This window comes from Podarcis liolepis (assembly GCF_965112155.1).
Source record: "Podarcis liolepis genome assembly, chromosome: 1".
NCBI lineage: Eukaryota > Metazoa > Chordata > Lepidosauria > Squamata > Lacertidae > Podarcis > Podarcis liolepis.
Window position 1 is genome coordinate 16,923,235 of NC_139554.1, and position 27,831 is coordinate 16,951,065.

The window sequence follows — 27,831 nt, forward strand, 5'->3', positions numbered from 1 at the left end:
GCGACGCAGGTCCCCCACTCCTGTTCTAGAATACATAACTGCAGTTGTGCTTTAGTTTTTAATATGGAAGCATTGACTACCCATGAGCTTTTGCTTAGGGAGTGAAAGCCGCATATTTACAGCTGCAAACAGGTATCAACTTAAGAGAGTGTAGCAAGATCAGGGAATCTAGTCCAGCATTCTGTTCTCACAGTGGCCAACCAGATGCCTATGAGAAGCCCACAAAGAAGACCTGAGAACCAAGTACTTGCAGATTAAGTTACATCATGCAAGAGAGTGTATTCAGAAAGGACTCATTCAGGTGTCCTACATGCCAGGAAATGAAATTCCTGCTGATCTGTTGTCTAAGGTTGTTAACAGAGAACAACTTAAGGTTTATGTGCAGAGGTTGCAGGTTACACGGAAAGGGGGAGGATGTTAGGATATAGTTCCATTCCACCTTAAAAGCGTCAGGCATGATTGTTGTGTGTCACATGCCTGTTTACTCCCAGCACTGTTCTCACTGGGAACTTCCGTTTTGTATATAGCCTTTGTTCTGGCTGTTTTCCTGGACACGGATGCAAGCAGTCATGTTTTTCCTTTGTTCTGATCTACGTTGAATAAAGCTGTAAATATGCTCTTGTGTCTGAATCTTCCATTGTGGAAACTCTGCGGAAAGGGCGTGCATGAGTCTTGGAATGTATCTGAGGCTCGTGTCGCTAATTGACTGATGTTGTTCCAACGGAAGACCGGAGATCGTCCGGAGATGACGTGGAGGCCTTCCTGATGCCTCCGTCTCCCTGGCAGTATCCCAACAAATAGTACTTTCCCCACTTGTGTTTCCCAGCCACTGGTGTTTCGGATTATTATTATCATTATTTGTAGAATTTAAATTCCACCTTTTCCTAAAAGGAGCTCAAAGTGGTGTACATGGTTCTGTCTCTGCTCTTTTTAATCCCCACAATAACCCTGTAAGGTGGGTTAATCTGAGAGGCAATGACTGACCCAAAGTTGCCCAGTGCACTTCATGTGGCTAAGTGGGGATTCGAACCCAGGTCTTCCAGGTCAGAGCCCAACACACTTACTGTTAGACCACATTGGCTTTCTCAGATGTATAGCAGCTTTGATACCAGAGGTGATACATAGCCATAAGGACCAGCAGTCATTGAAACCTTTATTATCCCTTGAATTTGTCTAAACACTTTTTAAAGCCATTCAGGTTCATTAGTACATGTGGAGTATAAGATCACAAGGGAGCTGTAGCCAAACCTGGTTTTCTGAAAGATATACTTCTATGATGCATATGCAGGAAATGTGTATCTACCTTCTTGGATTTTAATGGTATGTAATAATCATCATCATCATCACTTAGGTGTGCACCTAAAAGTACTGTGAAGAAAACCAATGTGTTCCAAGCAATTACGGATGATTTCCACACGCAAAGAGGGGGGGAAAGCAATGCCTCATTGCACTTGGTGTTGCAAAATTAAGCTTGGTCCACCCAACCCCAGCTCCTCACGCTGCACAATAGCATCCCATACAGTGCTTTGAATAGCATCTTCTGATAAGCACCCAGTTAAGGAGTTCTGTAGGGAACCAGTTGAGCATAGCAAGCTAGCTTTAAATATAGAACCATGCACAAGGGTGCCATTTTTCTCCTTATCCAGAACAGTTTTTGAAGGTTTTTTTCTTTTTCTTTTTAAAAAAGGACATGCACATATGTGCTTCTGCAGAAAAAAACCCAGATAAATTTAAAAGGCCTCATTGCCTTTAAAGGGACAGGAAGCAATACAGACTAATGCTATGAACTGAACTAATTTGAAAACTAACAAATTGGAAATTTCAGCCCTCATATCTGTTTTTAGGAGAAGTGCCCCAAGCATACAATGTTAATCTTCATCGCACCAGAATTATTGTATTTATTTATTTGTGACTTAACTTATTTTTGAGCATTTTCAATCAGTCTACTCTGAGACTGATTTTGTCAGCCACCATCCATGATGGTGAAGTTGATTAGCGTAAGCTCTGGGGAACTTACAGCAGTCGAAATATTAAAGTCAATAAACCACAAAACAATAAAATCAGCGTACAGATTTCAGCATAAAGATTTCCCCATCAGAGAGTAAAGCAGCACAGAACAGTACTCTGCATCACTAAAAATATGCAGATCTAAAGTGCAGTGTTGCTAACAAAGATCCATATAGTTAAAGCTATGGTTTTCCCAGTAGTGATGTATGGAAGTGAGAGCTGGACCATAAAGAAGGCTGATCGCTGAAGAATTGATGCTTTTGAATTATGGTGCTGGAGGAGACTCTTGAGAGTCCCATGGACTGCAAGAAGATCAAACCTATCCATTCTTAAGGAAATCAGCCCTGAGTGCTCACTGGAAGGACAGATTGTGAAGCTGAGGCTCCAATACTTTGGCCACCTCATGAGAAGAGAAGACTCCCTGGAAAAGACCCTGATGTTGGGAAAGATGGAGGACACAAGGAGAAGGGGATGACAGAGGACGAGATGGTTGGATAGTGTTCTCGAAGCTACCAGCATGAGTTTGACCAAACTGCAGGAGGCAGTGGAAGACAGGAGTGCCTGGCGTGCTCTGGTCCATGGGGTCATGAAGAGTTGGACACGACTAAACGACTAAACAACAACAACAACGGCTTCAGAAACTACCAGTTTAAAATGCTAAATGCTTGTCCTACTCTTTCGTTTCATCACAGAGTCTGAACAGTTCCATTTCTTTCCACAAAGACTCCGGTCGCTTGAGCAGTGAGAAGTATTTTGTGCACATTGCCTCAAAGGAACATAATTGCGATGTTCTAATTGTCTGAGTGAGGTCAATAAGAGCATGGCACTGCAGGAGTTTTACTACCAACTTCTGTTTTAAAATTGCCATGAGATGGATGCACTGCCAAGAATATGCTCCCCGTCCCATTGAGGGTCAAAGATCAGTCTAAAAATAAAAAAGCATTCAACAACCAGCAAGGCTCTCCAGTTCAGGAGACCTGCGGTCAATGAATGAAACCATGTAGGACAAATACTCACCAGACTCAATAGCGGACAGAGCCTCAGACCAAACTCTGAGAATTTCTAGCAAGCAATGAAAGAGACAGCAACATCGAGTTGGAGCAGATGAAACTCAAGGTCCCTACAATTCCACAATTCTAAGCTGGACCTGGGTCACTGTGCAAACATTTGGTACAGAGAGTTGAAACTGCACATGAAATTCAGGGGAACAATCCCCCCTCCCCTGCCAAATGCTAATTGCAAAGCTTAAATAATGCCAAGGAAAAGGTAGCTTTCTAGAAGTTGGTGTAGAGTAAAAGACAGGCATAGGGGTGAACTTTCAAGTTCAGCATGAACTTTCCTTCCCTGGAGCTTCTTACTGAATGAGCTCACCTGCCAGTCTTTTGAATTATACTGGGACCAGAGAGAGAGTGTGTGTGTGTCTCCTTATTTTTGAAAAGTCAGTGGTGCAGACCCTTGCATGGAGAAGGTTTAGGGTGGCCGTTCATACATTATGATGAAAGGAAATTGCCAGTAGGGATGGGTGGATGGATTTGTCAGATTCAGTTATCTCAGTTTCTCATTATTTTTCCTGATCCTAAATTCAATTCTTTGCATTTCTGCTGCAATTTGTTGGACTTTTTTTAAAAAATAAAAAGATTATGAAAATTCGTAAGCAATTTAGTGTGGATTTCTGCTGCACACATTTTCGTATGCAGTTTTGGCATACACACACACACTTTCTCCTAATATAATGCATTTTTGTATGTTCTTTTCATTATTTTTTATATGCACACTTCCCCCTGAGACATGCATTGCAAACCTCCGATCAGTGCAAATTTTGAAAGATGTCTTTTGCTTCTCATGGAAAGTGCAAATGGGATAGATTTGGCTTTACATGCAAGCTGAAACAAATTCCTCCCCCGTCTGTAACTACCAGCAATAGATAACAAAATATGGGGCATAGATTTGCATAGCATTTGCATATGCTAATGTATATGCACAGGTGGAAATTTGGAAATCATTACTATCATTTAAAAAGAACTGTGGTGCATTCTGCCATAATGGAGGAGACTGTGAGTAAGTGAGTTGTGTGCCTGCTCTATGTGCTGTTCAACTACTACTTAGTGGTCAATGGGCAGCTTCAAGGCTTCTGCTCCCCCTTGTGGTCCTTTATCTTCAAACCCAACCAAGATCAGACAGCTTTTCACATAGAGGGCTTTTCACAAATAGAGATCTGTCCTCTGAGAAATCCTCACACTGAGATTGTCCTCTGTAAAATAGGACGCACAGACACCCTGAGTAGGTCTTGGGTTGAGTTCTTGACATCTCCATGCACAACTGTGAACATGGCAGCAGTGGGTTATCAAGCTTGACATGGAGAAAGCAGACTGAGAGATGTTACACTTTCGCTTTCATAACATTGTGAGAGCAAGAGGAAACGTTCTGGGCTATTCAGGAGAGATAAGAGGAAGTACTTCTTCACATAGCTCCTGAATACCAGTTGCTGCAAACCACAGGGCAGGAGAAGGCTCTCATGTTAGGCTGCTTCTTGAGGATTTCCTTCTAGCATCTGGTTAGGCACTGTGAGACTAGGATGCTGGACTACATGAACCATTGACCTGACCCAAGCCGACTCTTCTCATGTTCTTATGTTACTGAAACACAATATAGTTTATAGCAAAAGAAATGCCATACTTGATAACTAGGTACCCTTCATATTGCAACAGTTCTTCCTTCCTGCTGATGTAGACGAGAGAACATGCTTTTGCCTGCAGAAGATCCCAAGTTTGCCGCTTGAAATCTCCTGTTACTACGGGGCATAGGAGGCAACTCCAGGGCACCCACAATAATATAATCATGGGAGCCAGGCACCCACAAAGTCAATGAGCTAGCAGGCGGCGGCAGCACTGCCTCTGAGATAGAAGCAGTTCAGCTCCGCCCTCCACAACCAGCGAGCAAGGCACCCTTTTCTGGGGAGGGGGGGTACAGATGCGCAGTCAGAGTCTCTCTGCCTCAGAGTCCAAACCCCTCCCAGCAGAAAAGGGTGCCTCAATCATTAGGGAGAAGAGGAGGAAGAGGAGCTGATGTTGGCCACCACAACACGGATATGTGACGTCACATGCACATTCCTGCACATAGTGGATGTGACATCACCTGTGAAGCATGTGAATATGATGTGTTATGGTGATGGGCCCCCACAATCCTGAGGGTGATATGGCACCCCTGCTATGGGCAGAGAGCAGGTAATGGGAAGAACCTCTGCCTAAGGCTCTGAACAGCCATTCTAAGTCCAATTGGACAATACAGGGCCAGATGATCTTATAGTTCAGCTTGTCCCAAGGCAGCTTCCTATGTTCTACAATGTGCAGAAGTGGAATCTTGGAAGCTCTGTTAACTAAATTAGCAAACTGCTACTGCTGATGCTGCTCTGAACATGATTCGGTGCTGTTGGAAGCTACAAGTGTCCCTTATACAGCAACTAACCATAACTGGATGCTTCCATGGTTGAAGAATGGGGCGTGTGCCTCTGTGTGGGTCTCTTAAACGAGAAAGAAGCCCGTGGTTCTGAATATTCAGTGTTTCGCAGCCTCAGCTTGGGACGATGGCAGATGACATAGTGTCAGTAGCTCACTTGCATTCATAGTGCGTTCTCTGCGATGGGTATTTGAGCTTGGCTCATTTAGTTTCTCCAACATTTACATGCTCCTAATGCACTTAAGGGGCACATTAAAGGAGCACAGGTACTATATCAGTCTTGTTAGACACAGAGGCTGATTCCTCTCAAGCACTACATGCGCCTAACAGCTATTAGCAGCAATGAAAGTGCTATGATTCCATCAGTTGGCGACGAGACATCCTTTCTCCAAGACAACTTAACACAGTAGCACGCGGGTTCATCGAGGCCTGCTGCAAAGAGATGCCTAGAGGTGTTTCACAAAGACTTTGCATCAGGGATGGGGAGCTTGATGTCACCCAAATGTTGTTGGACTTCAACAGCTCCAGCCAGCAAGGTGGCATCTGTCTTGTCCCAAGGCAGCTTCCTATGTTCTACAATGCGCAGAAGTGGAATCTTGGAAGCTCTGTTAACTAAATTAGCAAACTGCTACTGCTGATGCAATAGAGGAATGTGTTTTGGGGGGTGAAGTCAAAGTGTTGGGAGGTTGCAGCGCTTGCTGTGGCTGTAGAGACCGATGTAGGAGAGACATGTTTTGTTGCAGCTGGGACAGATGAAGGCATCTGGTTGTGCTGCTGCAGATGCAACAGGGCGTTTCTTCTCCCCGTGTTCCTCCCAGCGGTCATTTCTCCTCCGGTCACTGCTGTGGAGGCACAACCTGGCTGACTGTCATCTGCACAATGTGGATTCCCACATGGCAGGGTTGATGTTGCCAGCCTTGGTGTCAGATTTGTAGACATCTTTGTAACACAGAGTTGGTCTGCCAAGGGGCCTGGTGCCTGAAGTCAGCTCCCCATAGAGCACATCCTTGGGAATTCTGCCATCTTCCATTCTGTGGCATTTGGGGGATTATGGGAGCTTTAATCTAACAACATCTGGAGGGCTATAGATTCCCTCCTACAACACACATACACTTTGCAAAGTGTGAGTGTGGTCAAACATGCGGAGTGCTGCGGGTCTCTAAAACCAGTGAGTTTTCACTCATATTAATGCTTCACTCCCAAGTTTCTTTGCAGTAAATACAGGCACTGACTTTCCCACAATTCCCTCATGATCTCTGGATAAACATTGTAAGAGATCCCAGTCCTTCAGGGCTTGTTTCCATGACTGTTCTCTAGTAAGGGAACTCAACGATTTGAATTGTGAACTTCTGACAAATTCATGGAATTCATACTAAATTCATACTAAAACAAGTGGCTAGTTGTTCAGGAAAAGACACGTGTACATGTTTAAAAACTAGATATTCCTTGGAACTGAAAATATTGGGGACCCCAGAATATTGAATCAGGTTGGGGACCTCAGAATATTGAATCAAAAGCAATCCTACAACTGGAACATTAAGTAACAACTATAAGAGGACTCAACATACATGGAAATCAGTTTTATGCTCTGGATAGAGATCAGTTTTGCACATTGGAGGGGGAATGTAAAGGGTGAGGGACAGCTAAAATGGTCCAAAGAGAGACTTGGTGACCACAGTTTTGAGTGTTTTTTTGGATAGGGGTACAGAAGTGGTGGAGGAATGAAAGGATTCTGTAAGAGGGCATGGCCGGCTATCTGACTAGGACACTGATCAGGACCACTCCACCCTGCACCATTTCATGCACTCCACCATAGACCACTGGTTCTATAAAGTTTACTCCGTAACTCTGAAATATTACAATTTACCATACATTTAGGTTTCAGTTTTCATTCTTATTTAACCTGTCAGGTCAGAATGAATGAAAAGGAGACCAGCGGGAGACTATGCAGTGAAATTGCCAATGTGTTAGTATCATCAGCTCTGTCTGTGTTTAGAAAATCACAGCAATAACTCAGATGGTTTTTCAGCCTATGAGTTCCTTTCTTATATTATCACCCAGCTCTCTGAGAGGAAAGCATATGCTGAGATAACAGTAACCAAGCTGACAGCAGCTCAGGGAGAACTTCCTTGGCAGATGGTAGCCATATATATATATATATATATGAAAGAACAATAAATTGAAGATTAACGGGGTGGAAAGGATAAATTCTATCAATATTTTAATCCTTGGGAATTAATATATATTAAATCTGAACTGTTGAAGAAGATTGCTTTATCAGTAATACACATAACATTTCTTAAAATCTTTGAAATGCACATTTTAAGCCAGTAATGTCTGCAGCTTATAATCAGCCAGCAACTTCGTTAATTGTTATTTTCCATTTTATTCTCCCAACTTTTAATATTTCAATTTCCTCCCTCTCATCTCTCAATCTACCACCAGATGATTCTCTGAGACAAGTGCATTAGCTGCAAAGCACTGCTCAGGATTAATGTCCTCTGTTTTGTTTCACCCTCTGAAAGATAGCAAAATACCCTCTTCTGTGACATCTGTGGAAACAATTCAGATATTCCTATTGAGGAAAAAACAAAAAAGAACCAGGAATTGCTGAAGAATGTGGGTAGTTAGTACAGAGCTACTTTAGAGGCTATCAGCTGCTTGGACCCATATGTTAACCCACAAACACACACACACACACAGTCTGCCGCTATGAACTGAAATGCACATAGACCTGGTCTACACCAGCGTTAACCAACATAGTACCCTCTATCATAGAGGGAACCATAACACCCCAGGGTGTGGGGGTGCATTACAGTACAGTGGTACCTCGGGTTACATACGCTTCAGGTTACAGACGCTTCAGGTTACAGACTCCGCTAACCCAGAAATAGTGCTTCAGGTTAAGAACTTTGCTTCAGGATGAGAACAGAAATCGTGCTCCGGCAGCGCAGCGGCAGCGGGACGCCCCATTAGCTAAAGTGGTGCTTCAGGTTAAGAACAGTTTCAGGTTAAGTACGGACCTCTGGAATGAATTAAGTACTTAACCTGAGGTACCACTGTATAGCTAATTGTTGCTTGCTTAGTTTTGCTGTTCTATTTTTACCACCATTTTGATTTTCTGTCTTCTTCACCAACATTTCTTTAGCAGTGTTTTGAGGAGCGTTGAATTCCATCGTTGCAGAAAGAGTAGGCCGCTTGCAGCCCCCACCCCCAGCACTCCTTGCACACACACCCCTCCTGAATGGTGTGGGCTGTGTCAGAGATAGCAGTGGTATGGAGGAACTACCCAAAGTCAGGCAGAGGAATGTTGCATTAGTGGAGTCCTACGCTCTCAAAGTTCCTCTACCTGACTCTGGCCAATTGCTCTTCTCCCAGCTGTTCCCCGTAACGAAGTCCACACCATTCAAGAAGATGCAGCTCTCCGGAGAGGTTTTTCAGGGGATACAGGAGGTATCTGGGTGGAAGAGCATCCTCCGTCTCATTCAACCTCTGATTCCAACCCCATGTTTTGAAAGGAAGAGCAGATGCTGAATTTCTCTTGGACTCTGAATCATTACTAGTAAACACACCACCAGTAGTTGCCAGAGAAGGCTTCACTGCAGCAGTGTCCACCTGAGTATGTCCATATTCAGTTGGGAAGGGAGAGCAGGGATATCAGTTGTCCTCTTTCTCCCATTGCTTGGAGACCATAGGGGAACTGGCACAGGGGAACAGAGCCTCTGTCTGATAAGGTCCAAGACCAGTCAAAAAACATGACCCTGGAGAGCTCTCAGTGGACCCTGCTAGCTGAATTTGGGGAGGCGTTGTCTCAGCCACAGCTTCGAGTCATCTAAAGCCTTAAAGCAGGGCTTGACATCCCAGCCAGGATTGTGAAGCAAGGTCAGTAAGGGATGTGAACTAGGGAAAGTCCCAAGAAGAAGACCTAGACAGCCAAATTTGGCACCAGGACTGAGACTCCCCATCCTGGGACAAAGAGTTGTTTCCCCTGAAACCATCAGGTAGCCAAAAACTATCAACATGATGCCAAACATACTATAAGAATTTGCTGAAATGGCACAGTTGACAAATAGCCTGAGAGGCAATTCAAAACAAAATTTTATGGGAAAGTGGGATAGATGTAAGATATATGTTCAAAAATACAGTAAAGGTTCGCTATCTATGCTAGCATTTGATTGACGTTGGAGAGAGACTGAGCTGAGAAATAAGACCAAGGGTACGTATTGGTATAGGAATGTATTAGATAAAATGTAAAGAAATATACAATAATAAGAGTATATTCATTTGTAAAAAAGGAATATACAACGGGATAGACAGGAAGTCCAAAGGGTTGGTACATATATGATTTTGGAATAGTTTTTTGTCCCTGTTTCGTTTCTTTAGGTATATAAACTTTGTATATAAACTTTACATAAAGGGTAAAGGGACCCCTGACCATTAGGTCCAGTCGTGACCGACTCTGGGGTTGCGGCGCTCATCTCGCTTTGTTGGCCAAGGGAGCCGGCGTACAGCTTCCGGGTCATGTGGCCAGCATGACTAAGACGCTTCTGGCGAACCAGAGCAGCGCACGGAAACGCCGTTTACCTTCCCACCAGAGCGGTACCTATTTATCTACTTGCACTTTGATGTGCTTTTGAACTGCTAGGTTGGCAGGAGCTGGGACTGAGCAATGGGAGCTCACCCTGTCATGGGGGTTCGAACTGCCGACCTTCTGATTGGCAAGCCCTAGGCTCAGTGGTTTAACCCACAGCGCCACCTGCGCTGCAGAGTTAGAAAAGGGCAGCCAAAACCATCAAGAGGCTGGAGCAACTCTTCTGCAGCGTTTCGGACTTTCAAGTTTGAAAGGCAAATAAAAGGTGGCACGGTCCATAAAATTATGCATGGCATAAAGGAAGAGGATACAGAAATGTTGTTCTCCCTCTCTCATAACACTAAATATTGTGGGCACACAATGAAGCTGAATGTTGGAAGATTCGGGATAGACAAAAGAAAGGACTTCTTAATGCAGCCCATCGTTAAACATCATTTAACCCACAGCGCCACCCGCATCACTAAACTTTGCATACATGCTGAAAATTATATTATAATAAGCCATGTGATGTAATATGATAATGTTTACTGATGTAACATAAGAACGTTAATAAATAAATAAAACTCAGAAAAAGAGAGAAAACCAACAGCATGATGCGACTTTACAGATTGAAATAGAAACTCTGCCTTTAACTCGCTCCGTCTTTTCTGTAACCAGACAGAACTTTCCGAGAAGCTCTCTATCAAATGTGGGAAGGCTATGTGTCATTGCATTAAATTTAAATACATTTAAATTTAAATGTTGCTCTAATATAGTCATTTTAAGTTTTTTTTATATATATAATGTACATCAAAGCCTCCACGCCCGCCAGATTTTATATGCATGAGAAAGAAAAAGGATTGATGCTTCTCTTTTGCTGCAAAGCCTTCTTTGAATTTGAGCAGAAAGCACAAAGGAGCAGCTGACGGGACTTAGCCAGGTGGCTTTAAACCTCACCTGAATTTACAGGGTTTTTTAATTATTAAATGTGACATGTTCGACAACAGTGGGCTTAAAGGATGGAAGGGAAGATAATTCAGTTAGTTCATAATGGAATTAATTGTACAGTGATTGCTCACACCTGCTGGGATCTTTTCTTTCTTTCTTTTTCAGACGGCATCTTTTAAAACAAAGTAAAAAAATCTAAAAAGAATAACAAATGTTTGCTAAGAGTATTTGCATGTTATACCCTTTGACAAATGTCAAGGACATGCAAGAAACAGGTTTTCAGAATTTCTGATGGACTGGTGCACTTCCGTTTGATTAATTTCTTGGCAAAGCTATGGTATTGCATTAGATAACTGGACAGAACGCTGCAGTAGCAACTGAGCAGATCTTTCCAAGCTGAACCAAAACATTTCTCTGAAAAGCTTTCTGAGATTTTTCTTCCCCAACCCCCACCGCACGTACACACGCAGAAAAAGAAGGCTACTTTGCAAAATTGTCTCCAAATATTTTTTGAGGTTGAACATCATTACACACACACACACACACACACACACTAGAACAACTCAAGATTCCCCGATCATTGCAGAGGATGAGAAGAGGTATAATGAGTATAGTAATACTGTGCAATTTTATTTTCACAAATACATGCATTTTTGTCCACCCTTTCCAGCACCATACACTTCCTTTTTGCACATTGTTTCGGCATTGTAAAATTCAGAGAAGCGTGACTTTCGAAAGAAGGCTGAGCGTCAGTTTGCAAATTGTCTTCAGAAGTGCAAATTAGGTACTGTAAGTTTGCCTTAAAATGTGATGTGAACCACCATCTCCCCCATCTCCTACTATCTATCAGGTGGCCCAGATGGAGGAGAATTTTGTTCCATCTGCATTTTTAAAGGAAGCTGCCTAATTCATACCACCTGGACTATTGCATAAGATCAGAAGGCGGATAGCTTTCAGAACACACACTTCTTTGAATTTTGTGGTGCAGCTTTCAGGCTTTCGTTCTCACCAAGGAATTTTAGATTTCAAAAAGTTTTAGTGGCCAATGGTAACTGCAGGGGAAACAGCTTGAATATTTCAGAGTTTGTGGTGGGTTTATCATTGTCATTACTCTGTTTTAAAAGTTTTATATCTCTTGTATTATTATTTTTTTCTAAACTGTAAGTCACCTAGGGGCATTTTTCTGTCTTATGTGTCGAAATAAGTCTAATCTAAACAAATACATTTGTTACACACACTCCAATCTCTGAACAGTGAGAGACATATACCTTAGGTTCTGTTTCCTTGGAATGAAGGTCACAGAAAACCGTGGTATCTTTTTGATAAATGATTTTATTTATGCACACATGTATATACAAGCTGAGCAGAAGATAGCAGGGTTCATAGCATTAACAAATCTTGCTCCTTCACTGCGTTTCCAGGGAGGCCCTCAAAGCCATAGCTTTGGACTCAGCACAGAGAGCAAGTCCAGCCTCTGTGTTTTCCTAGATCTCAGCGCCTAACCCAGACTAGCCACTAGCCTTTTGTTCTCCTACCTCTGGGATGGTGTGGCTTCCAGCCAGGTGAGAGGAGAAAGCCTTAGCCCTTCTTCTAGAGGCATCACTGATCAGTTGTTCACATCAGTACTCGGCCAACTCTTTAGACATATAAAAGGATGCTCGTGGAGTAGATGGGAATGAGGAGGAGAAAGGATTACTCCCCTTCACCCGACAGAAGGTTTTTCTTTTGTTGACGGTGGAGAATGAGGCAAAGGGGAGAAAGACTTTCGCCTTTTCACTCCTTTCTCATCTCAGAACAGCAGCAGAAGCAGAACCTTGGAACTGGGACAAGCTGTGAGGGAATGTTGTTGTTGCTTAGTCATTTAGTCATGTCCGACTCTTCGTGACCCCATGGACCAGAGCATGCCAGGCACTCCTGTCTTCCACTGCCTCCCGCAGTTTGGTCAAACTCATGCTGGTAGCTTCAAGAACACTATCCAACCATCTCGTCCTCTGTCGTCCCCTTCTCCTTGTGCCCTCCATTTTTCCCAACATCAGGGTCTTTCCAGGGAGTCTTCTCTTCTCATGAGGTGGCCAAAGTATTGGAGCCTCAGCTTCAGGATCTGTCCTTCCGGTGAGCACTCAGGGCTGATTTCCTTCAGAATGGATCGGCTTGATCCTCTTGCAGTCCATGGGACTCTCAAGAGTCTCCTCCAGCACCATAATTCAAAAGCATCAATTCTTCGGCGATCAGCCTTCTTTATGGTCCAGCTCTCACTTCCATACATCACTGCTGGGAATAGGAGTGGAGAATGGGGGAGTTTGGAACCAACTGTAGACCAGGTCAGATCTACTATGAAACTAATGAAGCTTAAATTTCAGGCCCCCTAATCCCAGAGGGGCTCCAGAAGTTACTTTAGTTTACATTACTTAAATTTGTCTTGGCACAGGACACAATTCTATTATTATTATTATTATTATGATTATTATGTATACATTTCAACAATCCCAAAGTTTGAGAGTCAGTAGCACAGATGTAGTAAAGCTGTGATGATCTGCTGTGGAACAAACCCATTGAAGAAGCTAACCGTGGTTACCCAGACCTCATTGCTGCTCGCAAAGGGGCCCCCGTAGCAGTTTAAGCCCCAGAAATGTAGGCAGGAAGGAGGTTGAGAATGGGGTGGTAAGGTATGACAGGGGTGCAGAGTTGAAGGCCAGGTGAGGGGGCCAGGTGAGCTGAAGGAGCAGTAAGGAGATGGGGTGGGAGATGTGAGGAAGAATAGTAATACTGACTTCCTTGCAGGATCAATATAAGGACTGCAGCTGGGTAACACATGTGGCATATTTTGAATACGGAAAGCACTTTGAGTACAAATGGCAGCATCCAACCAATGCATTCCATCATAGCATCATGGAATTGTAGAGTTGGAAGAGACCATGAGGGTCAGTGATAGAAAAAGAGGTGCCTGAACTCACCATGATCGCCTCCCTTGTTCTCTTATAATGGCAATGCTGCCCACCTGAGACGTGCCAGAAATGAGTTTCAGGAAGTGCTGGTTGGGGGGGAGCCCTGCTGAGGATCATCTAGTCCACACACTCCCTGCAAGGCAGGAATCCTTTGCCCAGTGTGGGGCTTGAACCCACAACCCTGAGATTAAAAGTCTCATTCTCTACCAACTGAGCTATCCCAGGTGTAAGCATTTACACTTAAGCAATGGAATTCTCCTCACACACACACAACACACACATGCCCTGAACCCTCCCTATATATGTTCACGGGACGGGTTGGAGGAACCCCTAGAACAGATTTAGAAGGGACACGGAGGCAGGAGGGGTAAATTCTGTTGCCGAAGGATAAATCCTGGTGCTGATGGAACGTGTCAGTTGGAGACCACCCAAAGTGATATACTCACTGTTACTGAAAAGACTTGAACACCACACTCTTTTTTCTCTCTGTTTAGCTCTGTAATGCTTAATTACTATTTGTTACTTTTTTTAATAATAAAAAAAGGAAATCACATCTGTAGAGGAGAAATGTCTCAGCCAAGTCAATGCCTTGGTTACTTGAGAATGCATTGAGTTGCCTTGGCTTCTACCCATATTCAGGGCTTGTTGTTCACACTGGTGGTATTTGTTCCCTCTCCTTTGTCTTTCCTTCTTACATTGCTTCCACTCCCCCTTTTGAATATTATTCCAAAAATACACCCTCGCAACAAAAGCAACTCTAGGAACCCATCCCAGTCATAAAAGGAGCCGTCGGCTTCCGCATTCAGTACTCAGAGGAAGTGGGTAGATATAATCCCTGGAGGGGGGAAATGAATGCATTCTGCATGTTTAACTGAACACAGATTTTCGGCTTTACTCCAAGGCAACAACTGAACTTTAAGGGTGCCAAGGCAGCTCTAGGAGAGTCTCTTGAGTTGGCATTTATAATCGCTAGGAACATAAGCCTTATACAGAGTTAGACCAGTGTGTGTGTTTGGAATGAGACTATTAAGTCCAGAATCAGGTAGGTAACTGCAGTGGAGACTGGTCTGTTAGGGCTTGTGTCAGGGACTGGCTGGATGAGGAGGAGTGGTTGGCACTGCCCACCCCGGGGATGACACAGAGGAAGAAGACATAGACCCAGGACAGTGGTGGTGGGATACGGGGGACCAGTTTGCAGAAGAGACAAGCTGGGAGGTGCTAGAAGCAGGAGGTTTGAGTGAACACAGGGATGGGCGGGGGGCAGGAGAAGGAAGACATTCCGGGACAGGGCAGGATGCTGAGTCTCAATGTGAATACAGACTCTGACAGAGAGGAGGCAGAAGCTGCTTTTATTGCTCAGCAACTGGACAGTTCCGTTCCAACCAGCTCTCCTCCTCCACTAACCCCCAGAACATGAAGAGTCCTTCACATTGCTGAGCAAAAAGCCAGACAGGCCCAAAGAGGAAGCGTCTCAAGCCCCTTTTCCTGACTTGTAGATGACCTGCATTCTCCTGACAACCCCTTGACAGCTAGCTTGGGTGCTGCCCCACCAACTTCAGTCTGTCCTTCACTAACAGCCTGGATAGCTCAGTTGGTATAGTGGATAGCTCAGTATAGTGTAGTGCTGAGAACACCAAGGTTGCAGGTTTGATTCCTCTATGGGACAGCTGCATATTCCTGCATTGCAGGAGTTGGACTAGATCAGGTATCCCCAAACTCGGCACTCCAGATGTTTTGGGACTACAACTCCCATCCTCCCTAGCTAACAGGACCAGTGGTCAGGGCTGATGGGAATTGTAGTCCCGAAACATCTGGAGGGCCAAGTTTGGGGGTGCCTGGACTAGATGATCCTCAGGGTCCCTTTACAATTCTATGATTCTATGAACCCTCACCCGTCAACCTTCTTGCTTGCATCCAGTTGAAGGGGTGGTCCTGGCTGTCACCTTCCACCTCCTTAGCCTCAGTGTTGCCATTACAGGAGGAAGACGGGGTTTCCTGGAGGTTTCCCCAGCTGGTGCCTCCCCCTATTACTCTGCATTCAGCCAATCCATGGCATATGTTGAGATTTATGGTATTTCTATTCAAATACTAATCCAGGAGGCTACCTTACACCAACTCAGACTCTTGGTCCATGTTGCTCAGTATCGTCTACATTGACTGGTAACCTCTGTCCAGGGCATCAAACAGGGGACACTGTCAGCCAGCCCCGCTTGCTGGGGATCAATGGGTTTAATAGGAACTACAGTTTTATTTATGATGATTTGTTAAATTTCTATATCACCCTTCATCAGAGGGTCACAGTGCTTTTTACAATATAAAAGCACAAAAAGGCAGAGTAACAAACAAAGGCAATAATCTCCCCCTCCTTCCCACAGTTTAGAAGGCCACGGATGGTTTAATTAGCACATGGGTAGGCAAACTAACAGGGACACAGGTGGCACTGTGGGTTAAACCACAGAGCCTAGGACTTGCTGATCAGAAGGTCAGCAGTTCAAATCCCCGTGACGGGGTGAGCTCCCGTTGCTCGGTCCCTGCTCCTGCCAACCTAGCAGTTCGAAGGACGTCAAAGTGCAAGTAGATAAATAGGTACCGCTCCGGTGGGAAGGTAAACAGTGTTTCCGTGTGCTGCTCTGGTTCGCCAGAAGCGGCTTAGTCATGCTGGCCACATGACCCGGAAGCTGTACGCCGGCTCCCTCAGCCAATAAAGCGAGATGAGCACCGCAACCCTAGAGTCGGTCATGACCAGACCTAATGGTCAGGGGTCCCTTTACCTAGGCAAACTAAGGCCCGGGGGCCGGATCCGGCCCAATCCAATCACCTAAATCCGGCCCGTGGAATCAGCGTGTTTTTACACGAGTAGATTGTGTCCTTTTATTTAAAATGCATCTCTGGGTTATTTGTGGGGCATAGGAATGTGTTCTTTATTATTATTATTATTATTATTATTATTATTATTATTATTATTATTATTATTTTCAACATATAGTCCGGCCCCCCAGAAGGTCTGAGTGACAGTGGGCCGGCCCCCTGCTGAAAAAGGTTGCTGCCCAAATTAGCCAAAGACCTGGGAGAAGAGGAATGTTTTTGCCTGGCAACTAAAGATACATAAGGAAGGTGCCAGGCGAGCCTTCCTGTGAGAGTCAGTGTGGTGTAGTGGTTAAGAGCGGTAGATTTGTAATCTGGGGATATCAAATCCAAACTCTTCTTCTTCTTCCCTGGGGAGAGCATTCCACAAGTGTGGAGCCGCTTCAGAAGGTTAAGCTTCTCTCCCAGCCTCACCTGGAAGTGCCAGGGACTGAACCTGAGACCTTCTGCATACAAAGCAAATGAATGAATGAATTTATTATTTCGGTCACAGACCACTTCCAGCCCACATACAATATCAAGGAAGTCATAAAACACAATAGGGATACATTTGAATTTGCAATTAGGTATAACAGGGGCAATACAGATATAGCAACAGTTCTAAAATATATATAAATTAAAACTTAGTCACTAAAATATAACCTAAAATTAACCTTTAAGGCATTAATCATTACGATAGCACAGCTTGTTCCCTACGTTTTATGCCAATCGCACAGAATCTGGCTACCCTTAATGTGATCTCAGGATCCTTGTCCTCTACCAGGGATTTTAGACATTGAAGTTTGGATTCATTTAAGATTTTTGCATAGCAGGGGTAATAAATACCGAGCATATATACCCGTAGAAACGGCAGCGTAACAAGGCATGAGAGACAGTTTCTACCTCCATCAAGCCGCAGGGGCAGACTCGTTCCGCGTATAGTTTACCCTCGAATCTGCCCTGCAATAAGGCAGATGGCAGCAGGTTGAATCTTGCGAGGGTAAATAACCATCTGTATTTAGGTACAGTGGTACCTGGGGTTACATACACTTCAGGTTACATACGCTTCAGGTTACAGACTCCGCTAACCCAGAAAAATTACCTCGGGTTAAGAACTTTGCTTCAGGATGAGAACAGAAATTGTGCTCCAGCAGCGTGGCGGCAGCAGGAGGCCCCATTAGCTAAAGTGGTGCTTCAGGTTAAGAACAGACCTCTGGAACGAATTACGTACTTAACCCGAGGTACCACTGTATTTGTAATTTTGACAAATAATTTGCTGGGGTAAATTCTCACCCATTATCTTTTATTGCTGGGTGTTTATTCATCTCGCTCACGCGGCATTGCCGTTCCACATCCCAAATTTGTTGGCGGATTATTGCTCTAGCTTTCTCATAACCTACAGCTATCAGGGCCTGTGGGGAAAACCCCAAGCCTCTTAGCTTTTCATGTAGTGTAGCTTTCCATTTGGATTGGTAGGAATCCAGTAGGATTAAGGGTGCCAACCCAACAGGGAAAAAGATAAGTTTTAACCAAGCTAAGGCCCTTCCCCCACGAATTATTTCTAAATGTGCATGTATATATACAAATAATCAGATGTATATTTGATGCAGATTTCCGCCTTGTTTTATGCTAGCTAATTTCCCTTCCTTGGCAATGCATAAATGACCGCCCTGCTGACCACACACGGGGGCTGCGCACATGTGGCCCAGGAACACCCCCAAAGATGATGAACTACCCTATTATGGGTGTCACAGCAAAATGTCACACGGCCATTGCATTGATCAAGGCCTCGCTTGACTCTGGAACTTCCCTTGATTATCTCATCTGCAGCAGGGTGGGTTGAGAAAATCCCAAGCATGCTTAGCGGCATAGAAAAATACTAAAAGTGAATCAATAATGAGGTTGAGGAGGGGAGGGAAGTGGGGAAGACAAATTGAATTATCGTGCCACAGTGTAATAAAAAAGCTCCCTTATTTCTAATCTGAAATACAGTATATTCAGCACTTGCAGATCTATTTATAGAAGGAAGCCCTTTCCCTACGGGAAATCTCACCAGCTTCATACTAAAGACAAAATAAAAATATTGCTCATATAGAAATAGGTGCCTACACTGATTCAGCAAGTGCTGGTTTCTAAACGGGGTTCTCGTCAAACTGCAATTCCCCCACCCAGTTGGCTTTTCAAGGAAACGACCTTCTTCCAGATGAGAATTAATTCTGGATTGTGTCAGATTCTTCCCCCCTCCAAACCCACTTTTGCTGGAGATGAAACCATTTTCAGTGTAATTTCGCAACGTTGGTAGCTTCGTTTTCATATTTCTAATATGCCAGGCAAATAAATAAGTCATGTAATTGCTCATTATCTCTCATCCTTACACTTTTGAATTGGATTAGTGTGGGTACAACTGACACTGATTATCTCTGACAGGAAGTTATTTAATCCCTTAGGGTGTGTGTGTGTGTGTATATATATATATATATATATATATATATATATGCCACATATATTACAGCACATTGCATCTCTCAGCATTGGTTCACTTAGGAGCAATTATTTAAAGTCTCGTTTAGCAAAGCATGTCACCAGTACCGCTGAGATGCAGAAGAGAGGCATCAATAAACTTTGGGTGATCTATAAAGCAAGCAGGGGTTGGGATCCACTGGCCTATGGGCTAAATCTGGGTCCCAGTTTGGCTTGCAAGGCTGTTTTCCCCAAACTATACCTACCAGTCCCCCACACCTGACATCTTATGGTGCAGGTAGATGTATGTCTGGAATGGCTGTATGGCCAACTCCATGACGGAGCTCAGCCCATCCGCTGATGATATTGTGATGTCAGGTGATTGTCAAGTTGCAAGTCAAATTTCCTCATGAGGGGTAGGAAGAAGAAGAAGAAGAGTTTGGATTTGATATCCCACTTTATCACTACCCGAAGGAGTCTCAAAGCGGCTGACATTCTCCTTTCCCTTCCTGCCCCACAACAAACACTCTGTGAGGTGAGTGGGGCTGAGAGACTTCAGAGAAGTGTGACTGGCCCAAGGTCACCCAGCAGCTGCATGTGGAGGAGTGGGGAAGCGAACCCGGTTCCCCAGATTACAAGTCTACCGCTCTTAACCACTACACCCCACTGGCTCTCCAACCCGTACTTGGGTCTGGAGTTGCTATAATGCTTGAAAGCGGGTGAGGAATCTCAGGTCAAACATAGCCTCTAAGGCCTGTATCCACCCTAAGGACTTTCCTCAGGCTGCACTCTATCACTGCTCCTGCTCCACATCCTCACTGAGCGCTGAGAGTTGTTATCCCCCTCCCAGAGCTATAATTTCAAGAGTTCTGAAAAGGGATTGTGAATTAGACCCCTCAGAGAATTGTAGCTCTACGAGGGGAAGACAGCCCTCCTAACAGCTCTCAGCACCCTTAACAAAATACACTTCCCATAATCCTTTGGGGGACGCCATGAATGTTTAAAGTGATTTATAGGGTGGATTTGGCCTTGTTTTCAATGCTGAACTAAGATTCATCTGGTTTCTGTGCATGAACCAGGAAAGCAAACAGGTGGCAATAAAGGGTCTTCATCCCTGATGGAACTCATACAGGGGGTATTTAATATGGAGGGGCTACATTATACAGTTGATCACTCCATGTAATCCCTGCTAGATTGTGCTCCCACAATCAGTCCTGCACACACACACACAGGTGATCAAGACAGAGGAGGGCACTGAGCAAACCCAACACATTAGAGACCCCTTGCTTGTGAATATTTCACATAAGATATTTAGTCTTTGTTGAAGTTGCCTCTCACTATTTGTTTTCCATTAAGAGTCAAAACTGTCTGGCACTCACGGAATGCAATGTGAGGCCTTTAAAATTGCAGCCTTGTCTTCTAAAACCAGACTGAGAAAGGGATCTTGGCTTTATAATAAATTGCTTTGTTTATTCATCCCCGTTATTAAGTTACATTTTGCCTTTGGTAGCTGCAGATATTTCAAGATTATTATTGCTTACCTACTCAGTAATTTGTCTGTACTAAATGCCTTTTCTGGGCATTTTCTAGGCAATTGTGTCTTTTTCTTCTTTTTGCAATGGAATTTGCTAACAGTTGCAGTCATTTAGGACTGTGTAGCTGTTAGCTGATTCCATTGTGAAGAGCCATATTTCTAAAATATGATGCCAATTTTATGCTGCTTTTGTTCTCAATGGTTATGTGCAGCTAAGGGGTTGTCTGTGCACCTGCATGTGAAAACATGCACAAAGCCAGAACAACCCCCACACCCACCCCAAAAGATCCCCCGAAGCTACATCTCTGGAATAGACAGACATAATTTAATAATGAGCAAGAGGAAAAAGAAAAAGAATTTTGAACAGCAGAGTTCCAACAAGTACTTTACATATAGGGAATATTGAATCATGTATCCTCCCACACAGAGAGACACCACAGACACCTGCAGCTCAACAAAATCTGGGTGTGTCAAAAGGTGGGGCAATGGCTGGTGGAGGGAATAAAAGAGAAGCAGGCAGCAGCCTCTATAAAGAGCAGTACGGGGCTCTTTGCAAGAGGGCTTTCAAATAGCCCCTTGTTGCACTTTGGCTTCATTTTCATGTTCCCTGAGAACATCCATGTGTATACAGCCAAACTGAGCAAGATTGAACCCTCTGCTCACTGAGGTGTCCTGGGTTGGATCTGGGGGCATGCACTGCCCCCAAGCTTTAGGTCTTGAGTCATCAGCACCCTGTTTTCCACACACTCCAGTTTATGCTGGTGAAAATATGCCAGATAGTTGTAGTCAACAGGAGGTCTAGGCCTTCCTCCCGTATCCCCACCCAGCCCATCTTCTCTGTACTGTGCTAGTTATGTGTGCTCTGGAGTCATTCTGAAGTATCATCTCTATTTTAGAAAATTAAATGAATTGAGCACGGTCTGGTGAATTTATTGGCAGTGGCGGCGGCTGTGTTTATGCTTCTGGAAACTGGTAAATTAGCTAAGCCATGGTTACCTTTGCAAGACTCAGTCTGGTTTTAACACTGATGTGTACTTTCAAAGTGCTCATTTCAGAAGCATGTACAAGCACCTACTGATTGGCGGCTCCTTATTGTATTGTATACTGATTAACTAGGCATAATAGAAATAAAATTTCCTGGCTGCAGAAAAAGCCAACCATTAGCTAAATGGCAAGTGATAGGAGAAGACCTGCTGATTGTTCAAAATGAATGGTGGTCTTATTTAGCCCTAGTTCACTAGATATGGAACCTTCAAGTATTTCTTCCTCTCCCATAATACTATAATTTGGGGCCATCCAGTGAAGCTGAATGTTGGAAGATCCAGGACGGACTTTCTCACACAGTACATAGTTAAACCATAGAATTTGCTGATGATGGTCACCAACCTGGGTGGCTTTAAAAGAGGATTAGACAAATTAAGGGAGGAGAAGGCTCTCAATGACTGTTATGGCTATTTTCAGCCTTTGCTGTTGGTTACCAGTTGCTCCAGGTTGTAGTTGTGATGGCACTGTTGTACTCAGGTCCTGCTTGCAGGCTTCCCACAAGCCACTGTGAGTACAGGATCCTGGCCTAGATGGTCCTTTGGCTTCACTGAGCAAGCCTCTTCTTATTTTCTTGTATACAGAAGCTCAGTGGATAGAAGTTACTGAGGAACAACCACATGGGAAGGATATTGCTTTTGGGCTTGTCTTTTTTTTTTTAATACTATTTATTACATTTTCCACTTTAACAATCCAATAAAACCATATTAAACATTCCAAATTATACTTATTATTCAGTAATCAAACAGTCCAAATATTATACCAAATTATAAAAAAAAAATGGAAGTATCTTCCCATATTCTGAGGTCGGGGGGTGTCTGATCATCTCATACTCCTACTGCTTTCATAATTTTCACGATACATTGGTACCTCGGGTTACATACGCTTCAGGTTACAGACTCCGCTAACCCAGAAATAGTACCTCGGGTTAAGAACTTTGCTTCAGAATGAGAACAGAAATCGTGCTCCGGTGACGCAGCGGCAGTGGGAGGCCCCATTAGCTAAAGTGGTGTTTCAGGGTAAGAACAGTTTCAGGTTAAGAGCGGATCTCCTGAACCAATTAAGTACTTCACCCGAGGTACCACTGTAGTTCCAATAAATCATTCTGATGTTAATCCTCATTACTTTTCACAGTCTCTGAGTTTATCAAAAAGCGAGATAAAACAAAACAATATATTCTGTGTGGAATTTATGTCCTGCTTTTGGGCTTGTCAGAGGCCTGGGGACAACATGACGTTGGGTCCTTCATCAGAGGTCACTTGGGCACCTGTGCTACCTCTGCTATTCTGTGGATGCAAACAATGTTTAAACAGAATTTGCTGCAGCAGCAAAGTAATCAGCAGGGCTCAGTCCTTCCTCCAGATCCCTTTTTGGGGCATTAGATGAGTAGAATGGCTGCACATTGAGGCTGGAGGAAGGAGCAGTCTCTGGACAGCATGTGCTGGCCTGCCTCAGGCAGCAAAATGTCTTGGAACAGCCCTTGACTTGAGGTGGGGCACCACAAGATTGGATGGCTTCCCACATGGCAGTTCAAGGAATGCTTCTTTTAATAAATGCTTCCTCATGTGCAAAGGCCATTAGTGGGATTGTGCCCCAAGCACCAGCATGACCTGAATTTTACGGTAGGCAGGTGAAAAATTAAACCAGGCTCTTGTACCTTTCCTCCTGCCAACCTAGCAGTTCGAAAGCACGTCAAAGTGCAAGTAGATAAATAGGTACCGCTCCGGTGGGAAGGTAAACGGTGTTTCCATGCACTGCTCTGGTTCGCCACATGACCCGGAAGCTGTACGCCGGCTCCCTTGGCCAATAAAGCGAGATGACCCCAAAGTCTGACACGACTGGACCTAATGGTCAGGGGTCCCTTTACCTTGTACCTTTCATAGTTACATAGAAGAGGAAATGCCAGCAGGTGTAGCTTGACATGCAAACTAACTAGATTGCTAAGCATGGTTGCAATGCAATTTGCACGGCAAGCTACACTTGTTCACATTTCCTCTTCAACAAAACTATGAAAGGTGCAGGAGACTGGTCTTCTTCTTCTTCACCTGGCCACTATACTGAACCAAGGTTGGCTGGCCTATGGTTCAGTACCTTCTCCGCAGCGATGGTGCCTGAATGTTGGAACACCCCACCCCACAGCGAAACTCAGCAGGCCCACCACTCTTGCGATCTTTGGGGAAGTAGTGAAAGTCGCTTTTTCCCCCAGTGCACAGATGTTTAGTTGATTTGTCACGTAAATATTATTTCAGTCTCGGAAGGTGGAATTCAGCATCACACCATTACAAACATTCCCTCTGCTTGTATAAGTTTGCCAGACAGAATGACCCACCTCCCCCGTGCACTTTTGTGGGAGTTCGCCCAACATCCTCCCTCGAGCAAATTTCAGGGGTACGGAGGGCACGCAGGGGAAATTCCTGTTGCACGGGTTGTGTTGATGGGGTCTGTCAGGTGAATCCCATCCACTGTGTTTTGATGGGGAAACATGGTGGCTATCATGGAAGGCTTAGAGCATGTGTAAGCAAGCTAAGGCTCAGGTGCAGCCCAATCACCTTCTAAATCCGGTCCGCAGATGATCTGGGAATCAGCATGTTTTTACATGAGTAGAATGTGTGCTTTTATTTAAAATGCATCTTCGTCTTTTCTGGGGCACAGGAATTCATTCTTTCTTCCCCCCCAAAAAATATATAGTCCGGGCCCCCACAAGGTCTGAGGGACAGTGGACTGGCCCCCTGCTGTAAAAGTTTGCTGACCCCTGGCTTAGAGGGCACACAGGTCAGGGAGCCAGACAGGAAGTTTGTTGCCTTTCTCCAACATGAGCAGGACAGGAACAGGAAAACTCTTGACTCTTCATGCCCCCCGTGTAACTAAGTCTAGTGCCACCTAGTGATTAACACGTACGGTTGTGCTATCCACCAAATGCTTGTGGGTTTTCTTTGTTATACTGGTGTTGTTTTTGCTTTAACCTTTAGCAATAGAATGGTATCCATTCTTTAAACACCCCACCCGCCCCAGGTTATGTTTTGTTCTTGTTTTGTTTGTTTGCTTTTGCAAAGCCGTTAGGTGGGATATAAATGTCAACCATAAAGAAGAAAAATGTGGATATATATATATATATATAGAGAGAGAGAGAGAGAGAGAGAAAGAGATAACTTAAAAATAAGGAGGATCTGTTTTCCTCACCAGTGCAGAAAGGTTTTATTGGAAATACAAGGAGCTGCACCAAAGAGAGATGGTTAAACTGCCTTCAACACTAGGACCGGTGCTTGATGTTGATGATGCGCTGGTGTGTTTTCATACAGTACTTCCTGTTACATGTCTGCTTACCTGTTGGTGTTCTGTTAGGTTTCCAACCTGCTTTAGCTCTGCCTTAATATATATTTTGCTTCTTCAGGGTTTGGTCCCCATTGTGCCTACGTTTTCTTCTTCTTTTTCCTCTGCTTAAACATTTCACAGCTCTTGTTCTGCCACTGCTGCTGGATGTGCTCAGTCGGTGATATATGCAGAATTCGATTTCCCCAGGTTTTGAGGTTGCCTTCCCCAAAGCTTTGAAGCAGTGGACACAGTGCATCAGCCTTTGCCAACGTGGTGCCCTCCAGATGGTTTTGGACTACAACTCCCATCAGCCCCAGCTGATGCCTGGAGGGCACCGGGTTGCTGAAGACTGCAGTACATCAGTGTGTTTGCCTTGATGCTCTCTTGGCAGGCCTGACACCATCCCAGTGAGCAAGGAAAAATCGGTATATATAAATAAAATACAGCCATCACTCAGTTTCACACATTCATTTGTTTACATATACGCACATTTAAGATTAAGGCATTCAATGAGGGCTTGAGAAGAATCTGACCCAAAGGCAAAAAGAGTCAGTATTATCTGTAGTGTCCATCATGTATTGAACAGATTTGGAAACCTAGTTTTACTTGGTTCCCATGAGTAACATGCAAGACAAAACATTAAGTACTAGAAAACAGTTGTCTGAATCCAACCCAAAGGTACTAATTTTGGAAATAAGAGAATTTCAGGACCCAGCTAACCAACCAAGGACCTTAAGTAACAGGACCAGCCTCCTTTCTTGTGGATCATGTGAAAGGACTTCAAAAAAACAAACCAGGCTGTACCTAGAGGTATCCCAGTGACCCATTGCAACCCCTCTGGTTGATTATTGGCAGGTAGGGGAGATGTCCGCCAGAAGCTCAAAGGTCGCATAAGCCCATCCCTTATCTTAACCCTAACACTGCAATCCTATACAGTGCAATCCATCATCTGCCACCACCATCAGCTCCAGAAATCACCCTCCTCCACCCCATAATTATGGGTATGTGTGGGGAATGGTCTGTCAATGGGATTTCAAGCCTATTTGCTGCATTGAAGGCATAATTTGGTGTGAGGTCCTTCTCTACTGCCACATACAAATACCCCCACAAATCCCCACCCTGTGTAGCGATTAGGCTTAGGAAGAAATGCTGTATGTATTTTGAGATGAGACCTTATTTCTTAGCCTAATTGCTGTGAGGGGGGGGGGAGAGAGACAGAGGACTGAGGAGGAGAGATGCTCTCCAAACTGCATGAGGCCTTCAGGCTGCAATCCTAAACACACTTGCCTGAGGACTCAATGAATCTTACATCAAAGAAGGCATGCATAGGATTGCAAAGAAGGCATGCATAGGATTGCACTGTGAACTTCTACTTTGTGATATAGACAGCAGATCTTGTTGGAAGTTAAAATGCTTGAATAAATCACATGCTAATTTTGCATCTTGTATGTATCCAAACTAGGGATGGGAGAGAAATTCAACCTAAATGCAAACCTACCTAAATTTGCACTATCTGATGCAATTTGTGAGCAAAAACATAGCCAGCCTTCAGAATTCGCATGTCTGATTTTCAATGCAGTTCTCTAAGTGATGTATCTGCTTGTAAAGTGCGCAGAAAAATGCATATATATATATATATATATATATATATATATATATATATATGTAAAAATTAACGAATAAAAATGCATTGCTTTGCAAAAAAAAAGGTGTGCATGAGGCAAAACTGCATACAAAAATGAGCACATCGGGAGAAATTCAGCATTAAAATACTAGTGAATTTTCGGGAGGACTTCTAAAAAAATAAAATTTCGCAAAATGATGGGAAAATGTGGAGAACTGAACTTAAGAAGAATGAGAAACTGGGAGAAACCCAAATGGACAGATTCACCCATCCCTAATCCAAGACATACTAGCGAATTCTATATACCGATATATCCAAATATATGGATACCGCCCGCTTGCTGCCTGCTAATGTGCAGGGCTTTTAGCTAGGTGACCACGCAGATGTCTGTTTTGACCCATTTCCTAGCCATGGTTTGTCCTCTATTCATACTGCAGGGTACGAAATTCCTGGGTGCCAACCTGCCTATGGCAACCTAGAATTCTCCAGGGCAGGCTCGCAAAATCTTCACCTACCCTCTGGGACAGGTAATTAAACAGCGATGTTTTGTCAAGTTGATGTTTTCTCTTATAACTTTCTGCTGTTGCTTGTTTTTTGTTTTGTTTTTTTAAAACTCCTCTCTTCCCCTGCCAGCCATTTGCCAGCCGCTCAGATAAAAGATGCAGCGTTTTGGAAATTAGGGACCCGACAGCAGCCTCGCTTGAATGTACTCGCCACAGATTTCATGGCAGCACATTGCAGTAATTAATACCAGCACACGATATGTGTTGGCAAGAATGTTGCTTCATAGGAAATGTTGCTTCATTAATCTGCAAGATCACAATGGACAGCAGCAGCTCCATGTTTGGGTTGCTCTTGCGAAAGACACCCTCCATGTAGTTGTGGCTGGTGCTCAGTGAGATTAGTAGGATGATGGAAGCAGGAGGCCTAGTAGTAGATGGAACCAAAGCCAGCTCATTCTAGCTTTGTCTTCCTCCCTGCTTCCAACCAGGGCAATATTGAGATTATGGCCACATTCACACCATACATTTAAAGCAACTATGGTAGCACTTTAGTCCTAGCTTCCCTGGAAGAATTCTGGGTGCCTAGA

General features: G+C 44.0%; 1 protein-coding gene across 1 annotated transcript in view; it reads left to right on the forward strand.

Moving 5' to 3' along the window:
• The window catches only part of BEGAIN (brain enriched guanylate kinase associated), a 185,763-nt gene that overhangs the window by 71,943 nt on the left and 85,989 nt on the right, over positions 1-27,831 (forward strand). Inside the window, exon 3 of the mRNA XM_083458738.1 lies at positions 27,179-27,268. Coding sequence (XP_083314864.1) covers positions 27,179-27,268 — 90 coding nt within the window. The remainder of the gene's footprint in view (positions 1-27,178; positions 27,269-27,831) is intronic.